At 42.1% G+C, this 22,995-nt stretch overlaps 2 protein-coding genes across 3 annotated transcripts in view; one reads left to right on the top strand and one right to left on the bottom strand.

Moving 5' to 3' along the window:
• Scrn3 (secernin 3) overlaps positions 1-13,135 on the top strand; it is a 31,389-nt gene extending 18,254 nt beyond the window's left edge. For both annotated transcript variants that reach the window (XM_038337068.1, XM_038337069.1), the window contains exons 6-8: positions 3,408-3,570; positions 4,680-4,854; positions 11,064-13,135. In XM_038337068.1, coding sequence (XP_038192996.1) covers positions 3,408-3,570; positions 4,680-4,854; positions 11,064-11,234 — 509 coding nt within the window. In that variant the 3' untranslated portion in view covers positions 11,235-13,135. The remainder of the gene's footprint in view (positions 1-3,407; positions 3,571-4,679; positions 4,855-11,063) is intronic.
• A 2,947-nt stretch (positions 13,136-16,082) lies between these two features.
• Gpr155 (G protein-coupled receptor 155) overlaps positions 16,083-22,995 on the bottom strand; it is a 39,402-nt gene continuing 32,489 nt past the window's right edge. Inside the window, 3 exon segments of the mRNA XM_038336694.1 lie at positions 16,083-16,798; positions 20,185-20,322; positions 21,531-21,595. Coding sequence (XP_038192622.1) covers positions 16,498-16,798; positions 20,185-20,322; positions 21,531-21,595 — 504 coding nt within the window. The 3' untranslated portion in view covers positions 16,083-16,497.

The following is a 22,995-nucleotide window of genomic DNA, read 5'->3' as shown; positions in this document are numbered from 1 at the left end:
CCCTTCCTGCGTCTTGGATGCCAGAGCCGTGTTGTAGCTCTGTCAGCTGTGGCTGGGCACCCTCCAGCGCCTCACACATTCTGCTGTTCTCTGCTTTTTGAGTAGTTGTAACTTTCTATAATGGTCTCTTGCTGAAATCTATACTTAATGGTGGATAGAAAAGTACGCGTATAGAGTGCAGTTGGGATTATGCTGGGTTAAGGAAGTGGGGGCAGTGGGGTCTCTGGCGTCTGCTGCCTCGCTAGCCGTGGAGTTGGCACGATTTCCCTCCTGCTGAGGAGGCTTGAGTCTAATTAGTTGCCACAGCTGCACTTGTAGGGACACTGCCATTCTGGTCATCGCGGTTCACAGTCGTCATGGCCGGGCAAGACTTCTGATTGCTTTGCTCCCTCAGCCGTTTGCATAGTAGCTTCTGGTAATATGAAAGAACGCTCGTCTCAGGGAGGAAGCTTTTGAGTTAGCCCCAGCTCAAATATGCTGAGTCCTTTGTCCCAAATGTGTGTTGTCTTCAGCAATAGGGACTTGATCTTCAATTTCTGGCTGGCAATCACTGGCAGCAACAATAGGCTGGATTGCTTGGGGGATCTCTTGTAATCCTCTAAAAACAACTTGAAAGCAGGTCTCCCCTAGCTGTTACTGGAATGGGGTTTTTGTTAGATAGTCTGCGGCTCTTGGGTAATAGGAGGCTGACTTATTTGATAAATGGGAAGTATGGTGGCGGGGTGGGTTAAAGGCTTACTGCTGGCTGAAGATAGGTGCCTGGCATTAGACTGCTCCCCTCCTGAGAATAACTCTTAAGGCCTGAGAAGGAGAGGCCACTGCTTAAAGGCATGAATCAGCACCCCCAAGGCATGAATCAGCACCCCCAAACAGCTTAGATGAAGGTGGTTAAGAAAAGACCACTCTAATGCTTTGGATGAACCTTTTCTTTCCCTTCCTTACTTTTCAGTCTTTCCTTTTAGATGGTGAATCCAGGACCTTGCCTGTTAGACACTGAGATACATCCTAGCCCAACAACCCAACGTCCTGTGTAATACTTTCAAGGTAGTGTGAAACACAGTGATTAAGCAGGAAGTAATTGTTAAGGTCCGTAAGTGCTAACCAGAGCTCCTAGGAGTGGCATAGGCCTCAAGACAACTTTATTTGAGGATCAGCCGAGAGGCAGGCGTGGACAGTGGCCTAAGTGTCCAGTTGAGATCCCAGAATTCTGCTTCTCTTCAGAGGCGAGAATGAGCAGACCAGCTCCATCTCAACTCCATCAGTCATCTCTGTGTATCTTATTTATTTCCAGAAGATTATTAACTCCTCTATGTAAGAAAACTCCATGCAAAAACAAAACAAAGAGACAGAATCCAAATTTGGGAACTGAAGAGATGGTTCAATGGTTAATAGCACTGGCTGCTCTTCCAGAGGTCCTGAGTTCAATTCCCAGCACCCACACAACAGCTCAAAAGCATTTACAGTAGTTCCATGGGTTCCGCTGCCTTCTTCTGGTGTGCAGATGTATTTCAGACAAAACACCTATATACATAAAATTACTTTGAAACGTTTTTAACAACAACAAGAAGAAAATATGTTTGAGAGCGTTAGATGAGGAAAATGGAGCCGGAGCTGGATGTGGCGGCACAGTCACCGTCTTGGGCACTTGAAGGCCAGAGGACGCCCTCAATCAAGTTCAGGGCTTATCTACATATTCAGATCTAGACCAGCCAGGGTAACATAGTGAGATCCTGTCTCAAAGGAAATAAAAGGAAAGCAAAGAGAAAGAAAAAAAAATGGAGAATTTAATCTGTAAACGAGGGAACCAAGTGGAAATGAAAGAACAGAAAAAATATAACTGAAGCTAAGAGTTTATCAGATTGATTTAATAACAGATTAAACAAAGAAGAAAAATATCAAATGAAAGGTCAGTAGAAAATACCCTAGCTGAAAAATAGAAGAGTTAGAAAATATAGGGGGGAAATGAGCATGGCATGGATTCAGAGAAAACATCGCGTGCGTGTGTGTGTGTGTGTGTGTGTGTGTGTGTGTGTGTGTGCGTGCGTGCTTGCGAGCAAGCGAGCGTGTGGGGGTGCGGTTAGGTTGTCTCAGCAGAAGAGAGAGTGTAGAGAGACACTCATGCAGTATTTGAAGGATACTGACTGAGAAATTTTCCTAATTAATCAAAGCCATCAAAGCCATAAAGCGGCTCTACGGATCACAAAGAGGACACTAACTGTGCACATCGTCGTAATATTTCAGAGGAAAACCAGAAAAGTTTGTCAAGCATCTAAAGAAAATAATATTCATGGGAACAAATATAGAACTTGACAGCTAATTTTCAGCAGAAAGGAGAGAACCCAGAAGACTGGAAAATGACATCCTTAAGGGAGAAGAATAGTATCTACTAATTTTGAATTGCAACATAGTGAAAATGTTCTCTAAATGCAAAGTTGAAATAAAACTGAGGGATTTCATCACTCACCACCGGGCACTAAAAACATTAAGGGGCGTTTTTTTGTTTTTTTGTGTTTTTTTTTTTTTTTTTTTTTTTTTTTTTTTTGTTTGAGACAGGGTTTCTCTGTACCTTTGGTGCCTGTCCTGGAACAGCTCTCGTAGACCAGGCTGTCTGTATATATTAAGTTTTTCGAGACAGGTTTCACTGTTTAGCTCTGGCTATCTTGAAACTTGCTTTGTAGACCAGGCTGGCCTCGAACTCACAGAGATCCACCTGCCTCTGCCTCCGAGTGCTGGGATTAAAGGCTGCACCACCACCACCTGCGTGGCAAGGTTGACTTTTCAATTCAAGGATTCACTTGTGACCGCTTTGCTAGGACGTTCTTAGAGAATGACAGTCAGGGTTACCTATACAAAATCTTCCTGTTCTTCTGCTGACTGCAGCTTCAGACTTTCGTCAGTCTGAGGTTTATTGATCCTCTCCTGATTCTCCACTGTCTCTCAGGCATTTTTCCTGAAGTACTCTTTTATATGGTGATGCTAACCTGAAGCACACCATCCTGGGGGCCGAGAAAGTTCTGGATGCTTGGGAGTTACCTTGTGGGCACTGGCAACCAAACCCGGAGCCTCTGCAAGAGCATTAAGTGCTCTTAACCGCTGAGCTTTAGCTCGCCAGCCCCCTGGATGGTGTCACAGCTTTCTTGGCTGTCGCGCCCTCCACAGTGGGTGTTTGCTGTGTGCTAGAACAGACAAGGTGACACAGCAGCATGCATGGTGACTTGATGTGTGACTCTGTGGCTGGTGACAGTGCTGAGTAGAGACCCGGGTCAGTGATGAACATACGCTTCACCCCCCCCCCCCATTTTGACACTAGAGAATCAGTACCAGTGTGTATTATTTTATTAATAGAGAAAAGCTTATGTTTATAAGATGTATGCATTATTTGATGGGTTTTACACTTATTTCCTCAGGAAACATAACTTTCGAAACAATGATGGGGATTCTTCGAGATGAACCAAGTGGCATCAATATGAAGGGAGAATTCCTGAGCACCGCAAGCATGGTTTCTGTTTTACCTCGAGATTCCAGCCTTCCTTGCGTTCACTTCTTTACGGGGACTCCACATCCTGAGAGGTGAGGTCCCCCAAATACCGCAAACCACCAAGAGGTCATGGGGTAGGGTACAGTCATTACTGTGTAGATGAATTTGTTTAAGCAATTACTTCTTTTTAATTTTCATTGTGTGTGTGTGTGTGTGTGAGAGAGAGAGAGAGAGAGAGAGAGAGAGAGAGAGAGAGAGAGAGAGAGAGAGAGAGAGAGAGAGAGAAATGTGCAGGTGACTGTAGAGACCTGAAGCATTGGATCCCTGGAGCTGGATTTACAGGTGGTTGTGAGCTGCCCGATATGTTGGGAACTGAGTGGGTGTCTTCTACAAGAGCACCACCACTGAGTCATCTCTTGAGGCTTTAACTATAATAATGCATTGTCTGTGTGGATTTTAGTTTGTAGTCTCTCTGTGTATATAATGGTTCTCATTTTTATGAGAAGGTTAACGGGTTCTTGTTTGCAGTTATCCTGATTTGCTGTGGGACAATGCTCTTGTGCACTGTAAAGATTTGTCACTTGAATTGGTTTAATAAAATGCTGATTAGCTAGTAGCCAGGCAGGAAGTACAGGCAGGAGAAGGACAGAGTCAGAGAGTCACCAGCCAGCTCTTTGGGGGCCTGTCACCCAGCTTTCAAATAAATACACAGAGACTTATTGAGTGCCTGACCTGAGCTTGACTTGTTTCTAGCCAACTTTTCTTAAATTATCCTGTCTACTTTTTGCCTCTGGGCTTTTATCTTTCTCTATTCTATAACTCTTTGTTTCTTTTGAGCCTAGATTTCTCCTATTTATTCTTGCTGCCTGGCAGACCCACCTATCCCTCTCCTGCCTAACTACTGATCGTTCAGCTCTTTTTTAGACCAATCAGGTGTTTTAGGCAGGCCAAGTAACACAGCTTCACAGAGTTAAACAAATACAACATAAAAGAATGCAACACATCTTTGCATCATTAATAAATATCCCACAGCTTAAACGAATGTAACACATCTTAAAATAATATTCCACAACAGGCAGGAACCAATTAGAGTATATGCATTATTATTAGAAACCTCAATTAGAAGAAATCTAGGAAGGCACAGTAATTGTTAGTTTTTTTATTTTGACATGCAAATTCAATAAAAAACCCTTTCTTCTAGGTCTGTTTTTAAGCCTTTCATATTTGTACCACATATTTCACAACTGTTCGATACGCAATCACCAACATTTGAACTTGAAAGGCCCCTGGCAAGGAAGCCATATGTCAAGCCTGACAGAAGACACCCACTCTACCAAAAACATCAACAGGCCTTGGAAGTGATAAGTCACAATAAGGTATGGTTAGCTTATATTCTTTGTTGTGACATCAAGGACAATTTAAGGTGTAATTCAATTCATATTTTGTAGTATTAGGTCTCTTTCCTTAATGTAAAGAATTGGGTTAGAAACAGTGACTAGGTTTGACCTTTGGTTATAATGTATATGTTGTAGGCCAGATAGCAGTGTTGTACACCTTTAATCCCAGCACTTGGGAGGTGGCTCTCTGAGTTTGAGGCCCAGCCTGATCTATAGAGACAGTCTCAGGACAGCCTGGACTACACAGAGAAACTCTGTCTCAGAAAACCAACAAAGACTCTTTTAGAAAAATTTTTAATTCTGAACATAACAAAAGCTAACAGTTACAGAACACTTATTATATATAAGTACAACCACTTTATGAGGAAGATAATATTATTCTGACAAGATTCTGAGACCCAGGGAAGTTGCATAATTTTCTTAGTACATATTCCGCACGAGAAAGGTCTCTAAAGGGAGGTGATCTGGTCTTTCTAGTTAATGCTCTGATCCCTGTGGCCCCACACAGAACTCAGTGATTTAAGGTCTTTGGTCAGTGAGAGCGTGTCACCTGGCATGTGTAAGTCCCCAGACCCAATGCCTCGTGGTGCCAATGTAGTGAGGAGCTACGGGCAGGCCTGCTTTTCATCCTGCCCGGCTCTCGGCCACCGGCCAGCTTTACCCGAAATAATTACACGGAAACTGTATTCTTTTAAATACTGCCTGGCCCATTATTTTCAGCCTCTTACTCACATCTTGACTAACCCATATCTAATAATCTGTGTAGCACCACAAAGTGGTGCCTTACCAGGTAGATTCTAGCGTGCGTCCATCTTGGGCTGGAGCTTCATCGCATCTGGCATCTCTCTGAGGAGAGGCATGGCGGCCTGTCTAACTTAGGAGAGGCATAGCATCTGACTGAGCCATCTACCTCACTTCCTTCTTCCTGTTCTGTCTACTCCACCCACCTAAGGGCTGGCCAATCAAATGGGCCAGGCAGTTTCTTTATTAGCCAATGGGAATCCTCCATCATTTCCCCCTTTTCTGTTAAAAAAAAAGGCTTTAACATAGTAAAATTACATATAACAAAACAGTTATCAAGTAAGAATTAGTTATAATATTTATATCTACTTTATCTTTTATCATAACTAAGGAAAACTATAACTATCTATCTATTCTTCAACTCCATCAAAGACTCCAGAAGGATATAATATTACCTAAGTAAACAAGAAATAAGCAACTTCCAAACTCTAGAAATGACAGAGACATCTCACTGCCTGGACAGTCACCCAAAGTTCTTTTGTACTGTTGGGGCCTACAGGCCCATAAATATCCATCAGACATTTCTATGCAGCAGGAAATTTCGAAGGCAGTTCATTCACTATCTGCTGTGTCCTTCAGAATGTCTCGCAGACTCTTTCTTGAATCAGGAACCCCAAAAGATCATCTCATATTTAGTCCTCTCTCTGTGGGTTCTTCGTGTCCAGTTTATGCCAACAGTCCAGGCAAGAGCAGTTTCTTGCCCAAGTGGCTATCAAACTCCATAAGGATCCTCTTCGATGCCCATCTTCCTCTTGAAGTAGATTGGTGCTGCCAGGAGCTGACGTGTCTCATTGTCATGAAAAGCCTTAAGTTATTAAAACATCTAAAATGCGATATTCTGTAGTCTTTGAAAGATATGAAGAATGCCTATGTAACTTAAATATATCTCTATATAGCTAGAAAATCTAACATAACTACAAGTTTTACGAATATTGATAACTATCCATTAACAACCTATATACATTACATTTTTAAATGAACTACACAATCACAATACATTAATCAGTATCAGAAATACATATACATATAACAAAATTGACCTTAAAATCCATACCAATGCAAATTATTCATATCTATATCATATCCCCCTTTAAATGTAAAAGAACATTTATAAACAATATTTGGGAAAATGGGCGCAGTTATTTCTCTCCAAACTGCTTCCTGCTGAATGGGGACGCTGTTAATCAGATCTTTCATAATGTAACCTGTGTGCCAGGTTCATCTTAGTCATCAGTTGGGTGAAGTAATTTTCTGAAGTTGTTCACAGCAACCTTTCAGGAGGGCGTGGTCTATCATACCACATTGGGATAGAAGCAATCCGCAGGGTTTCATTTTCTGTAAAAACAAAAGAAACTCCTTTCCAAAGCATTATGTCCTTAGATCCAAATTTTAAAGTCAAGGTATTTTTAAGATATCTTTCTTGGATTGGTTCAGCAGCATTTATAAACAAATATCTTTTAGCAGCTGTTGCTCCTTCCTCAGCATTCAAACAATTCAAAGAGAGCATAATAGTATACAGCATCAAGATTCTCTGTGTATTTTCCATCTTTGTGCAGCTTTATTTTAGCCTCTATTTCATTTATTTTTTACTTTTATTTTTTGAGACAGGTTCTCTTTATATCTTTGTCCTGGAATAACTCTTTAGACCAGGCTGTCCTTGAACTCACAGAGATCCACTGTCTTTGCTTCCCAAGTGCTGGGATTAAAGGTGTCTGCTACCACACCTTGAACTCACAGAGATCTGTCTGTCTCTGCCTCCCAGGCATTCAGATTAAAGGTGTATGCACCACACCTTGAAGTCACAGAGGTCAATCCACTTCTGCCCCTTGAAATCACAGAGGACAATCTACCTTTGCCTCTCAAGTGTTGGGATTAAAGGTGTGTACTACCACACCCAACTGCTTCCTTTTTTTTTCTTAAGAACTTTAATTTTTAGCCTGCATATATTTCCAACACATTGTAAACCATTTTGACTTTTCTTCGACTTTGAATCCTTCTTTTACTGTATATCTCTCTTTTTCTGACTATATGAGTCTTTAATTTACCAAACAATATCGGTAGGACTAGAGCCGTGGCTTTGACAGCTAGATCCAGCCCATTCCTTAGCTTTCCAGCCTCATGGCAGAGGTACTGGCTGTACCCATGTTTATCACCACAACTCTGTGGCGGTTCAAGGTCCCTGCCAGCAAGCAAGCTGCAGCAGTGTCAAACAACACTCAAAAGCTCCGTAGTCAGGACTGCCTGCTTGAAAGAGTCAGAGTTTGCCCTGGCAGGATGGCCCAGAAAGCCAGCATTTTAAAACAGCACAACTCTTTTCCTGCTACAGCTGAAAACTGAAAAGCATGCGTTCAGCTTTTCATCAACACCGTTTAAGTGTTTTGTGGCAGGACCTCTTAATGAGCCGCAGGGTTTTGCAGCTGAAGCTGAGTCAGGAAGCCTCTCTTAGATGAGAGCGCTTGCTCAGACCTGAGAAGTTGCTGTTATCAAGAAAACATGCTTTACTCTAGTCTTTCCCAAGCTTTCTCAAGCTATCTGTGGATCCAGTCATCCACGTGGGCGCCATTCTGTAGTGAGGAGCTACAGGCAGGCCTGCTTTTCGTCCTGCCCGGCTCTCGGCCACCGGCTAGCTTTACCCGAAATAATTACACGGAAACTGTATTCTTTTAAATACTGCCTGGCCCATTATTTTCAGCCTCTTACTCACATCTTGACTAACCCATATCTAATAATCTGTGTAGCACCACAAAGTGGTGCCTTACCAGGTAGATTCTAGCGTGCGTCCATCTTGGGCTGGAGCTTCATCGCATCTGGCATCTCTCTGAGGAGAGGCATGGCGGTCTGTCTAACTTAGGAGAGGCATAGCATCTGACTGAGCCATCTACCTCACTTCCTTCTTCCTGTTCTGTCTACTCCACCCACCTAAGGGCTGGCCAATCAAATGGGCCAGGCAGTTTCTTTATTAGCCAATGGGAATCCTCCATCATGCCAAAAACGAAATACAACTAGAAAAAGTGATTACGATTTTATAGGTGTAAAATTATAAACTGGGTTTTTTTGTTTGGGTTTTGGTTTATTGTTTTGCTTAGAGACAGGATCTCACTGTATATTCCTGACTAGCCTGGAATTTGCAGTGTAGACCAGGCTGGCCTTGAACTCACAGGGATCCACCTGCCTCTGCCTCCTAAGTGCTGCCATGCCCAGCAAGTGTTTTGTCTCAGTTTGTTTATTTTTGTTGTTACAAGAATAATAGATTCTCATTATTTTAAAACTTGAAGCATTATAGAAAAGCAATATATCTCTTGAAATAGCATGCCCAGAAATTGACACACATTTAAATTGAAACAGATTGGAAGATAATTTTATAATAGGCCACACCTCTTCACTTCTCCCTAGCCTTTCCTCCCAACTCTGGAGAGAGTAAAAGAAGAAAATTAAAAAGTGAATAGGCATGCTGTCTAAAGGCAGGCATCAAGTCATCCCTGTAGAAAGATCAGCTATCTTGTGTATTTCTCATCTGTTCCTACTACCTGTTGACTGTCCTCTCCACCACTAAGGTGACCCCAACCTCTTTGTACTTTACAAGATAAGGGCTCATTAAGTTGCCCATACTGGTCTTGAAGTCTCTCTATAACCCAGGCAGAGCCTGAAGTTTTGATCCTCCTGCCTCATCTCCAGAGCCGCTGAGATTAGAGGCCGTCTGGCCCTTTGTGTTTTCTTCATTCTTCTTAGCAATACTTGCTGGAGTGTCTGTCTGGTCCCTTGATCCACCTGCATGTATCCCTCACTGCTCATGATAGCACTGGCGTGTTTGCAGCCTTTCCCCATAAAACTGCTTCTAGGAGGTAGGCTTTATGACAGAATTAAATATTTGGTAAACGAAGTTGAATTGGTTTAAAATCTTCTACTGGTTTAGGCTCTAATGAATATTTTTGGTTGACATTATAAAGAAATAGAGGATAGTGGAATTTGAGGGACATGTCATAGAGCTGGGGTCTATGTCTGCCTCTTTAAATAACTATTTCTGTGTTGTAAGGAGAGTCACTAATACGACAGCTTTAATTTGCACTTCTTGATTACTACTGGAACTCTTCTTACCGTCATAGTTTCTCCTCAGTGATTTAGCTGTTCCTTTTACCTTAGTTTATTTCTCAATTGATTTTGAAAGTCTTCTGTTTTTAGTCAAGAGGCAAAAATATGAATATTAACTAATATATATGTAAATGAGTATATATATTAAAGATAGGCTCTTACCGTATTGCCCAAGTTGAACTCCCACTCTCGAGTCTAAGTGGTTCTCCTGCCTCGGTCTCCAGTAGTGGAGTTACAGGTGAAGACCGCAATCCCAGCTGATGCTACTTCTTTGTCAGCGAACTGACATTCAACATTTATGTCAGAACATTTTAATTTAGTCAGTTGTATTTGTTTTCATTCTTTAAAGCACCTGCTTTGCCTCATAACAAATCATTTTTCTGTATTTTATTTCTGTTATATATGGTTAAATGTTTTTTTAATTTTTTGTGTGTATGTATATAAATATGCATATGGGCATACATATGCTACAGTGTGTCTGTCTGTCTGTCTGTCTGTCTGTGTTAAGGCAGAGTCAGTTTTCAGGAGTTGGTTCTCACCCTTGACTACATAGGTCCTGGGGATAGAACCTCAGGTCATCAGGCTTGGTGGCAAGGACCTTTACCCACTAAGCCAACATATGTGTGCTTTTAAAAAATACTTAATTCTCTGCCGGGTGGTAGTGGCGCACGCCTTTAATCCCAGCACTCGGGAGGTAGAGGCAGGTGGATCTCTGTGAGTTCGAGATTAGCCTGGTGTACAAGAGCTAGTTCCAGGACAGACTCCAAAGCTACAGAGAAACCCTGTCTCAAAAAACAAACAAACAAACAAACAAAACACTTAATTCTCTAGAACTGGTTAAAGTGGCTCAGCAGGTGAAGGCACCTACCCCAAGACAAATGGCTTGGGTTCAGTTTCAGGACCTACATGGTAACGGAAAAAAATCAACTCAAAATCAACTCCTACAAGCTGTCCTCTGACTTCCTGGCAAAGGGTGGTGGCACATCAACACACACACACACACACACACACGCACGCACGCACGCATGTACGCACACGTGCACACACAAACACGCAAACACACAAACGCACACAAATAAATAGATACCTGAATCTGGAGTAATGATTTTTCCCAAAGAAAACCATCCTTTTTTTTTTCTTCTTCTTCTTCTTTTCTTCTTCTTTTTTTTTTATTACTTTTGTGTCTACAGAGCAGACAAATAACCAAACAAGTAGAAGCCAGAATAAATAAACCTTGTCAGTGGATTGGAATTTTGTTAGACTCGTGTATGTGTATTTACTTTTATTATTTTAATTAGGAAAAAAGAAAGACAATGCTGGACAACATGAGGAAGCTGGAAAAAGAAGTATTTGAAGAGATGGAATCAGTTCTCCAAAACAAACATCTTGACGTGGATAAAACTGTTAATCTCTTTTCTCAATGTGTAAAAGATGAAATTAAAATTTATCAGTCAAATATTAGCTCTTAATGATATATACGTGGTCAAAAATCTTCCCCATCGCCCTGATAAATGATACAAAGGTACTTTAAGGAGATCTGACCTTTTCTTCATAATACTAAGTGATATTCTGACTGTTAAAATCACAGTAATTAGTATTCAGTTGCAAAAAGCACAAAACATTAACATGATACATAGGCTAAGTTTATTATATTCTATAGTACCCTTCAGTCATTTTCTCAGTTAAGAAAGCTCGGAGCTTCTTATTAAAAACCAACCAAACAAACAAAAGCAATGGAAAGTATGTCAAGTGAATTTTTGTGCTTTAGGCGAATAATAACCAGCCTTAGAAAAATTAGAAAACCGTCTTAAGTCTAATGCCACATCCCCTCAGAACTGTTTTTGTTCTCTGGGTAGTCTTCCTTTTCTCAGAATCCTGTGCAGTTGGAGTCTTTCAGGCATTAGTCTCTTCAGACTGGCTCCTTCAACACAGCCTTCTCTATGCCTCTGCTGTAACAGCTCATTTCTTCTTAGTGTGGAACCTGCCTTTCTGTGGGGTGTGTCACTACTGAAGGCATCTTGGTTGTTTCCAGACTTGGGCAATTGTGAGTAAAGTGTGCAAGTGGCTGTATAGTTCTAAGTGTTCAGCCCATTCAGGTTAAAGCAGAGGTAACTGCAGAGCCTACGGTGTGAGGGAGGAACCTCCAAGCCGTCTTCCAGATGCTCCCATTTCCGCCCCCTCGAGCCCATTGTTCCTGTCCCAGCCAATTGTCAGTGTTTTGGAATTTGGTCATTCTAATGAGTGTACAGTTTTTTCACTTATTTAAGTAACAGGGATTGATCCTATGACCTTGTACTTTCTTTTTCAGTTGAATTTGTAATTCCAAATGGTATATGATGCTGAGTTACATTTCAAATGCTTATTTCCATTTGTAAATTTGATGGGGTGTCTAGGTCTTGGCCCATTCTATAATCAGATGCTTCTTATTTATTTTACTTGGGAGTCTATCCTTTTTCTTAGCCTTTAAATTTTTACTTTATATGTATGAGTGTTTTGTTCCAGTATGTCTGTGTAGCAGGCACATGCCTGGTGTCATCAGAGGGTATGAGATCCTCTGCCACTGGCATTTCAGACGGCTGTGAGCCGCCATGTGGGTGCTGGGGACCAAACCCAGGTCCTCTGCAAGAACAACAAGCAACTCTTAACCACGATCCACTCTCCAGCCCCTCCCACAGCTCAAGTCTAAAACTCTTAAAGCTCGTTGTTTTTAGGGTAAAGCCTCAATCCTTAACATGTCTGCCCTTTTTATATATTATTGCATGTTTGCTATTGATTTTTGTTTCAACAATGGTGGTCTTTTAGGTCCTTACATGTGCCCAGTTGCGCATTCCTGCCTCATGGCTGCACCCTCTGCTTGCTCCTCCCATTTCTGTGAGTAGTTCTCTTCATCCTTAGAGCTTGCTGACAAATGAGCTCCTTAGGATTATATTAATTAATTATACATTAATTATATTATCATACATTTAAATTAACCCAAATTAATCAATCATACATTTAATTATTTCACAGAAAAAGTTCCATGAAGGCCCATTGTTCAATATTATGTTTGGATGCTTTGGTATTATATAATATTTATTAAAGGAACATTCAAATACTGGTGGAAAGAATGTATACAGACCTTTCTAAAGAAATGTAAAGTTATTTATCTGTATAACTTGGTAGCCTCATAAGTTTGAACCCTAGAAAAATTCAAGGATTATAAAGCTTATGTGATGTATAGAGATTTCTATTGTGTATATACAACAGGATAATTAGATGTGAGCACTCATGTTGGTAATTAATGCCTTGTGTATATTAGAAATTTTAGTATTTTCTTAAATTTCACCTGTTGTAAGAGTAAAAATAATAAACTTAGTTATTTTACATAAAATTGGCTTGTTTGATCTTTGATGAAAATATAAGCTTATGTATTAATCTCTAATACATTTCCTTAAAAATAATTATACAGAGTGAAAGTTTGGAAGCAGAGTTTCTTTTTGTTAAAAGTATTGGTTGGCTGGGTTTTTTGAGACAGAGTTTCTCTATGTAGCCTTGGTTGTCTTGGGACTCACTCTGTAGTCCAGGCTGGACTCAAACTCAAGAGACCTGCCTGACTCTGCCTCCTGAGTGTTGTAATTAAAGCCATGCGCCACCACTGCCTGACTAATTCTAAACAGAATTTTACAAAATACTTTTGCAGTGTTGACCCACACCTTTAATCCTAGCACTCAGGAGGCTGAGGCAGTTGGAACTGTGAGTTCGAGGCCAGCCTGGTCTACAGAGCTAGTTCCAGGACAGCCAGGACTACACAGAGAACCCTGTCTTGTTTTTAATCAAACAACTGCAGAAATGTAAAGGCCATCTTTTCCTGGAGAGAACTCTATGATCTTGGACTCCGCTTCCGGTGTCACTCATCACCTGACCACTATAAAGATGTCTACTGACAGCCTGCTTGCCCCAGACTCCGCAGAGCCGGAAGGTCACTCACTCCAGAAAGCACTGAGAATTTACAGACAAGACTTGGGTGGTATGGTCAGCATTATTTGGATCATCCAAGGAAAAGATGTTGACAATGCCAGTTAAAATAAGTATTTTATTGAGAAACGTGCTGTCAGTGAGAAAGGAACATACAAATATGTTCATCTAATAAGATTAGCTTATCCTTAATCCTAGAGTTAATCCTAGAAACATCCCTTGAAGGCCTCCGTCATCTGAAACAGCAATCACTCTGACCTATGGTTTTCTTTTAGAGCCTCCCATGGAAAATAATGTTTCAGATCCCATCTGTGCAAACCAAAGAGCAGACTTAATGTGGTTTGCTCACAAACAAAACAAACTCCTGCACTTGAATCTGAGTTGCTTGCAGGCATGTGAATTCAGTCTGGTGTCACCAGAGGCTGCTAGAGCAGATGTTTCTGCACACTCCTGGGCATGGGGAGGTACAGTTGGGCGTGTCTTTTATCCCCCTAAGTTTTATAGTGATGTTTTTCTGCCTAAAACATTCTATTTCCATGATCATAACATAACTAAGTATCATTTCTTTTTAAATACACTAGGCTTCCATGCAAGTTTTTTTTAATTATGCATTTGCTACATTAAAAGGGTCAGGGCACTAACCCCATAAATAATTTTCTAGGTGGCTCTTGTATATGAAACACTATGAGATAAATAACGTTTAAAATAAGTTAAACCATCACTGATATCTATTAATCAAGTAGTTGTTCAAAGGCTGTGCAAATTATCTGAAGGTAAATCTTTATCTGAAGGTGTTACGTTCTGGCGTGGTGACCCTGGAGAAGAGTGTCTCCTGAGAGAAGAGGTGTTGAAATGGGTGAAGAGACCAGAGCCCTTCCCTCTCGTGGGCGCGGCACCATCTGTGAACCTGAACCGAGGCCTTACCAGATGCTGAGTGTGCCACCTTGGCCTAGCACTTACTCTTACTACTTACTCACTGTAAGAAAGACTTTCTCTTGCCTGTGGGCTATCTCACTGTAAGAAAGACTTGCTCTTGCCTGTGGGCTATCTCACTGTAAGAAAGACTTCCTCTTGCCTGTGGGCTATCTCACTGTAAGAAAGACTTCCTCTTGCCTGTGGGCTATCTCACTGTAAGAAAGACTTCCTCTTGCCTGTGGGCTATCTCACTGTAAGAAAGACTTCCTCTTGCCTGTGGGCTATCTCACTGTAAGAAAGACTTCCTCTTGCCTGTGGGCTATCTCACTGTAAGAAAGACTTCCTCTTGTCTGTGGGCTATCTCACTGTAAGAAAGACTTCCTCTTGTCTGTGGGCTATCTCACTGTAAGAAAGACTTCCTCTTGCTTGTGAGCTATCTCATTGTAAGAAAGACTTCCTCTTGCTTGTGGGCTATCTCATTCATGTCATTTTTTTTTTTTTTTGATTTTTCGAGACAGGGTTTCCCTGTAGTTTCTAGAGCCTGTCCTGGAACTAGCTCTTGTACACCAGGCTGGCCTCGAACTCAGAGATCCGCCTGCCTCTGCCTCCCGAGTGCTGGGATTAAAGGCGTGTGCCACCACCGCCCGGCCTTCATGTCATTTTTTTAAAGGCCTTAGTGGACTAAGCAACATCTGGTGTTTTTAGACAGGGACACATTAAAGACTAAAGGCAGAGCCGGGCGGTGGTGGCGCACGCCTTTAATCCCAGCACTCGGGAGGCAGAGGCAGGCGGATCTCTGAGTTCGAGGCCAGCCTGGTCTACAAGAGCTAGTTCCAGGACAGGCTCTAGAAACTACAGGGAAACCCTGTCTCGAAAAACCAAAAAAAAAAAAAAAAAAAAAGACTAAAGGCAGGATGCTAGAATCTTAAATTTCTGACTACACTTTTTCAGTTCAGGGAATAAAACGGATTTTCCTTCTACAACAGGATACTCTGAAAGTCCCAGAAGTAGTACGCATTATGGCAATACTTTTGATAACATTTAAATCAAAATGCTCAAATCGCTTAAATTTTAGTTTAAAAGATTATAGAGATAATATTAATGTTCTTACTCTTCTCTTATTGGCACACATTAGTACTTTAGATAAAAGACAAGAATAGACAAAGCTTTAAAATTGGTATTTTATCAAAACTAAATTTAAAAATTACTTTAAAAAATAGTGGGATTAGCCAGGCATGGTGCGCACACCAAGAGGCCCTGAACTCAGGAGGCAGAGGCAGGAAGATCAGGAGTTCAAAACCATCCTTGGTGACATAGGGAATTTGAGGCCAGCCTGACTTCATAAGGTCTTATCTTAAAAACAAAACAGTAGTTTTAATTTTCAAATGGGTAGTATTTGTCAAAGAAGTGGAGAGAAAAATGAAAGCTCTTACTAGAACAAATAAAAATCTGTTTGAGGGAAGTGTTATTGATAAATGTAAAGTTGTCTTAAGGTTCATTTTTAGAGCAGCAAACCTGCCAAATTTGGCAATTTAAAAATAACAGCCAGTTGAACACTGACTTTGAAATTATAGCGAACACTTGCAGAAGGAGAAGATTTTAAAGTATTGGAACAGTGGTGCCTATAGCGATCACCGCACCCGTTATCAGAACGTCTAACTCCAGGCTTTCTCTGGCGGGTTTCCTATGTGCTTTTCCCGCACATGAGGTCATAGCACGTCAGGACAGGGTAGGAATGCATTTGCCACTTACAGCAGAGACGACAGAGGCTCAGAAAGGTAACCTGCCCCAGATCCCACAGCTAAAAGTCCCAGATGTGAGACTAGAGGGTACGAGTCCAAGTGGGGTCCTCGCCTTTGTAATTTAAGTCTTAGGGGAAAGTGAGGCTGGAGAAGAGTGTCCGATTTCTTTATAGCTTTCCTGTTGGGGGGTGCTTACGGTCACAGCAGGAGGACTCTGTTCAGGACTCTTCTGAAGAAATCTGTAAAACAAATACTCATCCCGGAACTCGTATTCATTGGTGATGTGTTGGATGACTCCCCCCTGCACCAGTCTGTCTCCGTAGATCACGGCCTCACCGCGGTCAGAGGCCAGGCCCACTTCAATTAGCCAGTTCACCAGGTCACAGCCACAGAAGGTCCCGGCAGACGACTTTGCACCACACCTGTATGTCAAAGGAATGATTCAGCCGTGTGTTCTGTGACTCTGGTATCAGCACTGCGTGATGGAAGACGAGCAGAGGAAAAACAAAAAGGGAGTGAGGACGGACAGCGTGACAGTTAGGAGCATGACAGAAATGGAAGCCTTCTAGACGCGAAGGAGCTGCTACCCTTCCTGGCCCTGGTGAAAGATAAAATAAGCCAGTAATGCTTGTGAAAACAAACACCTCTTAAAAATGACAGAGATTAAGTGTATCGCCTGAGAGAAGTTCTTTCTGGAGGGGAGTGCATGTGTATGTGTGGCAGTCCCTGTGTTTATGCATGTTTGAATGTACTGCGTGGAGTACACATACATGCGGAAGCCTGAATTTGACTGGGTGGCTTTGATTCCTCCTTATTTTATTTATGCAGGCAGGGTCTCTTACGGAACCTGGAGCTCACCCAGTCCAGCTGGTTAGTTTGCCAGATGGCCCCAGGGCTGATCCTCTGCCGCTGACTACCTACTGCTGGGATTACAGGCAGGGCCACCGCACAGGCCGCCACACCTGCCCAGCTTCTATGCAGGCTTTGGGGATCCCAAATCCAGTCTTCATGCTTGTGAGATAAGCATATTATCTACTGAGAGCCATATTCCTAGCCCCCAAACAAAAGTTTGCCTGTTTTTTTTTTGTGAAAACTTTAATTTTCAAGAATGTAAACAGCTGTGTAAGATATGTGGATAATATATTGAGCAGTATACATTAAAACAATTTTTGACAATAGTCTTAATTTTGTTTTCTATGTGTATGGAGGTTTTATCTGATTTATGTCTGTTGGGCACCATGCATGCAGTACTCAAGGCCAGAAGAGGGCATCAGATCCCTTGGAACTGGAGTGAACAGATGGTTATTGGCCATCACATGGTTACTGGGAATCAAATCTGGAAGAGTAGTCAGTACTCTTAACCACTGAGCCATATCTCTAACCCCCAAGAAGTATCTTTTAATAGCAGCAATGCAACGTGTGTGCATTATGTGCACTCGTGTGCATGCAACACGTGCACACGCAGGTGGAGGTCTGAGGTCAGTGTGTCCGTCTCTCCTCGAGTGCTCTCCACTTTGACTGGGACAGAGTCTCACTGAGCCTAAAGCTCGTCGATTAGGCTGCTCTGTCTCCCCACCAGGCCTGAGGTGGCGGGGTCTGAAAGATGCAACTCAGGTTCTCGTGCTTGCAACAGTGGGCACTTTGCTGACCAAGCCACAGCTCCCCGTGTGGCCTGTCATCCGTCTTACAGATGACTAGTATATAGCTGACTTTACGGCTGTCTGTGATCCATGCCTGAAATCCGAGCACCTGAGGGGCTGAGGTAGCAGAATCGGGTTTGGGCATAGGTGACATGATGAGATTCTGTCCCAAAGAACAAAAGTTAAAACTTTTTGTTGTTGTTGTTCTATTAACCTACTGAAATAAAACTTCATGTTCAGCTCATAGTACCCACAGTCTCTTTCCCTCAGCAGCTAGTACAGTCATTTGCTTCATTAGGAATCGGAGCAAACTAGTGAGAGCTGTCCTACAGCAAACCTGAGATTTGGGAAGTATGCTTTGGGCTGGAGAGATGTCTCGGTGGTTAGGAGTACTCAGTGTTCTTTCAGGGGACCCAGTTCAGTTCTCCACATCTGCATCAGGCAGCTCCAGCAACAGGGCATCTGACCCTCTTCTGGCCTCTGCACACAGGCATGCACAACGCACACAGTCTTAAGATAATAAAATCAAGTTTCTTTAGGAAGCGTGCTTTGATTTTTATTTGCTTCTGGATTGTTTAATATTTGTCTTCCTGATGCAAATGTGGATTGCGTAAGTATGAACAGATAAAGAAATGCAAAACAAGAGAACCAATTACATGAATTACGAACATTTTCCTACAAATGTGCACTAGACAGCAAGAACCTCCACAAGCGTCAATCAAGCTGTGAACTCTAGAGTGCTTGACAACAGGAAATGGGGGTGAGGAGCAAGATGAAATGACAAATAGGTGTCAAAGACTTTAAAGCATTTTACCGTACATACAAAGTTTCACATGTAAGAATTAGAAAAAAGTTAATAACAGAATTTTTCTCAAATATCTAAACTATCAATGTTAGAGTCGCTGTCTGGGTCTTTTTAAGGTAGAGGTGTACTTTTTGTCCCAGGCACTAGCTGAAGGTGTCTGTTTCTTGATGGCGGTGATCAGGCAGCTGTCACAAGAGCCTATGCGATAGGACAGCGTGTCAGAGAATGTGACATGGGACAGGCTGCAGATCCTGGAAAGGAGCAGGAATCAGCTGGTTCCTACCAGCTGGTGCCCATTCAGCCATCTGGGACCTGGTAGCTCAGCAAATGCTAAGAGTTCTGCTTCCTGGCAGTTGGCAAGCACAGTAACCTGGCAGATCCCGTGAATTTTCTTAAAAGACAATTTTAGAGCGATGTTAAACTGTTCAGACTATCCGCAGGAAGGCAGTATCCTGAAGCTGTGCTCAGCCTTCCAAGCTAGAAAAGTCACTTTTCTCCAGTTTATCATTGTCACCACAGGCACTGGGCCGTCCAAGTAAGCTCTCTCCTCTATGGTTTATTATGTTTACATATGTGAGTGTTTTGTCTGCATGTATGTCTGTGCACCACGTGCGTGCCTGGTGCCCCAAGAGGCCAGAAGAGGGAGTCAGATCCCCTGAAACTGGAGTGACAGAAGGGTCCTGAGCCACCGTTGGATGCTGGGGACCTAACTGGGTCACTGAAAGGACAAGGGCTTTCAACTGCTGAGCCAGGTTGAACAGGGTGGCACAGTGCTTAGAAAAGAGCCGTCCTGAATACTAACCTAGTATTACTAACGCACCTAGAGGTACTAGGTTCCTCATTTTTTGCTTTGTTTTACTTTCTCTTTTGCGACAACTAAAACTATCAGCGCTGTTATTTTTGATTATTCATAGTTTATCGTTTCTGGGTGCATCATATTCTGGACCTTCGGGATTAGGGGACTAAATAAAATGCCACAAAATGGCGACAAGACTGGAGGTGAAATAAATATCAGAGAATAAATTAAGAGGCAGGAATTTCACTTCATTCTCTTGACAGCATCGTTAGTAATATGAAGTGACATCCGCACTAGGAGATGAGAATAGAAAATCCCTTCTAAATCTAGTGTTTTCCACTGTGCTATGAGAGACACTGATGGCCAACGTGAAGAGAATGCTCATCCTCTACCACCCTAGATCCTTTCTATATAGAAATCAGAAGCTACCTGACATGAAACATAAAAACAAAAATGTCATTTTATATCTTATTTCTTAAACCATAAAGTCACCCACAGTGCTTAGCTTGTTCAAGCCTGATGTTAACAACCTGTTGTCTACGCTTCTGAACCCTGTACCAGCTTTACCTTCTTTCTCTGACGATGTTTCGGATGCACAGGTCACGGTGGTAATGTACGAACTGTTGGCAGGTCATTTTGATTTCTTCAGAAACAGGGGACTCTCTGTTTTCTGCCGCTTCCTTATTGGTCCACAGGAATTCAAGCCTGAAAACCAAAATTTAAGCAGACTTTCTTAGGGAAAGAAAACAAGCATAAGAAGATCCAACCTGTCTCACCAAGTGGCGATTCCAAACCAGTCACCAAAACTCTTGTTAGCAACACCCAGATGGCATTAATCTCTGAACCAGAAGTGCCCTTGTCCTGCATCTGCTCTTTGAGCAGGCTGGGGTGGGGAGTGATCCACTTCATACTCTCTCCAGACATGTTTGACCCTCTTCAGTTTCTACTAAGACGTTCATTCTGTGTTTGACCTTTTTGAAGCACAGACATATCTTAGAAACCAAGCCGGATGTCTCCGACTGCCTCAGAAACTAAAACCAAAACTAAACCAACCAAGGTAACTTATGGATTATGCATTTTATTGCACCATTTCCAACATTAGTAGCACAGAAACAAATGCCAGGACCTGGAGTATAAAGCAGTCCGTCTGTCTATCCAGGCAATACAACTGTTGACAACTGACTTGGCCGGCATTGTGAAGCTGGCAACTAAGGGGAATGGCTTTTCTGTTATATTTTTCTTTTAGAAATGATTATGACCCTCAGCAACGACATCTTAATGATGACAATGACGGTGGTGATGGAGAAGGGGCAGACGCTGTTGACTGGCACTCCTTACAGAGCAGGTAGGTTGGATCCCATTAGCACTTCTAGCATCTATAAGTTTTCCCAAGAGCACATGAAGAACAAACATTTCCCCTACCTCTCTTTCCACCCTCTGTTGAAACTTTAACCTTGTTATTCTTCACAAAGAAACCTTGATCTTAGTTAAGAGAAGCCTTCCTGGAAGCCGACAAAACCCCCAAAGTTGAGAGAATCCTTGAATTCTCTGTAAACTCTTAGATTTTAAAAAAAGAGAAAGCCCACTGTCAAGGACAAAAACAGTCAGACGTAGACTTTGACGGGGAGCATACCACCTACTACTCCACTGCCAGGTTTCCTTTAACTGTGTATAGTTAATAGCGCAGGTAAAAGTCAATTCTTATTAAAATACAAATTACATTGCTGGATTTGTAATACTTCTTATAATACTTTCTCTGCATTATTTGCAACAAACATGTGATTCCACAGATTACCTTTGTGTGGTATTAGTGGTTTCTTAGCAGATATAGAAGTCTAAAGGTATCGATATTTTAATAGAATGACCTTGTCATCACCTTTAGGAGCACAGGATTATTTCAAAACTCAATTTACCTTCTTTTGAAAGGTAGGATGATTAAATGTTTATCCAGCCCAAAGATTCCAAAGGAAATAAATCCCTAGGGGAGAAAACAGTTATTCTGTTTGAATTCAACCACAAAACCTTAAGACAGAAATTAAGACATTTAGTGCACGAGGAAGCAGCTGATAGTGATTAGAGCACCATTTTAAATTCTGCATACAAAGCAGACTTAAGTTCAGTGCCTGCAGGCACACATGACACCCTGCTTGTTGCCTCTTCCCAATCATTCTGTCCTACTAATTATGATGGGTGCTACAAGTCAGTGCTGAAGTACGGCATTTGCATGACAGCTCCCTGAAGCTACATGTTTTGGTTTCCCCCTTTCTGAAAAGAAAATCTCTCCATGTGTGCCTAACTACTTATTATTTTTCTGTTGAAACTTCATAAATTTAACTAACAAGTGCTGTAATATCTAATTGTAATACAGTTAGTATTATGTTGTAGATAGAAAAGGTCCCCAAAGACTTATGCATTGCAAGCATGGGCTTTCAGGCACTGTTACAGGTGGGCCCAGAGGTGGGGCGGACACAGCAGTCTTCTGGAAAAGCTGAGCATGGTCCCCAGCACACATGTTGAGTGGCTCAAAACTGCCTGTGACTGAGTTCCGGAGGATCTGACGCCCTCTTCTGGCCTCCACAGGCCACTGCACTCATTTCACACACCCCATCTTCCCCAGACATGCCATACGACACACACACACACACACACACACACACACACACACACACACACACATAACTAGAACATTTTAAACACAAAATATTACATGAAGGACTTGACTGTCTTAAGCTACAAAGAGTCAGAAAGGAGCATCTCACGACATCAAGTCCTGAAAGGGAAACGGGACTGAAGTGAGACTCTGTCTCCTGCCTTTGGGCCACTTGAGACATAAGCTGTGTAGGCAGAGTGTGGAGCACATGCCTGCCATAGTTCTGTACTGGAAAAAGCCCTGTGCAATGGAGCTTGCTTGGTTCCTGTCCTAGTGTGGCTCAGTCTGGAGTGGGCTTTCTGAGTGCAAAACGCTGAGGGGGGCCTGTGAATTTACAGCCCAATATTCTATAGTTGGATGATGTCAGCCCTTATATAGTCTCACAAACTGTGACTGGTCTCAGATGGCTCCGGGCGCCCATGTTTGTCCCTAATGGGCGATTACATAATGTGTTTCTTAATACTTTGCTGGTTTTCTTCCAACAACAATGTCAAAACAAACAGGAAACTCTTCGAGTGGTAGACAAAACCATGTAGGAGCAGAAACTCACAAAGTTTCAAATTACATAGGTGGTGATTTCCAACACAGTATTTTCCAAGTTGGCATTCAGTTTATGAACGAATATTCTCTAATCAAAAAGTAAGGGTTTGAGCTGGGGATAAAGCCCAGTGTAGCTACACGTACCACATGTACTGGGTAACCTAGCATATACAAGAGAAAATTCAAAC

Source organism: Arvicola amphibius, chromosome 7, assembly GCF_903992535.2.
Source record: "Arvicola amphibius chromosome 7, mArvAmp1.2, whole genome shotgun sequence".
NCBI classification, from domain to species: Eukaryota; Metazoa; Chordata; class Mammalia; order Rodentia; family Cricetidae; genus Arvicola; species Arvicola amphibius.
This window is presented reverse-complemented; position numbering and strand designations above follow the sequence as displayed.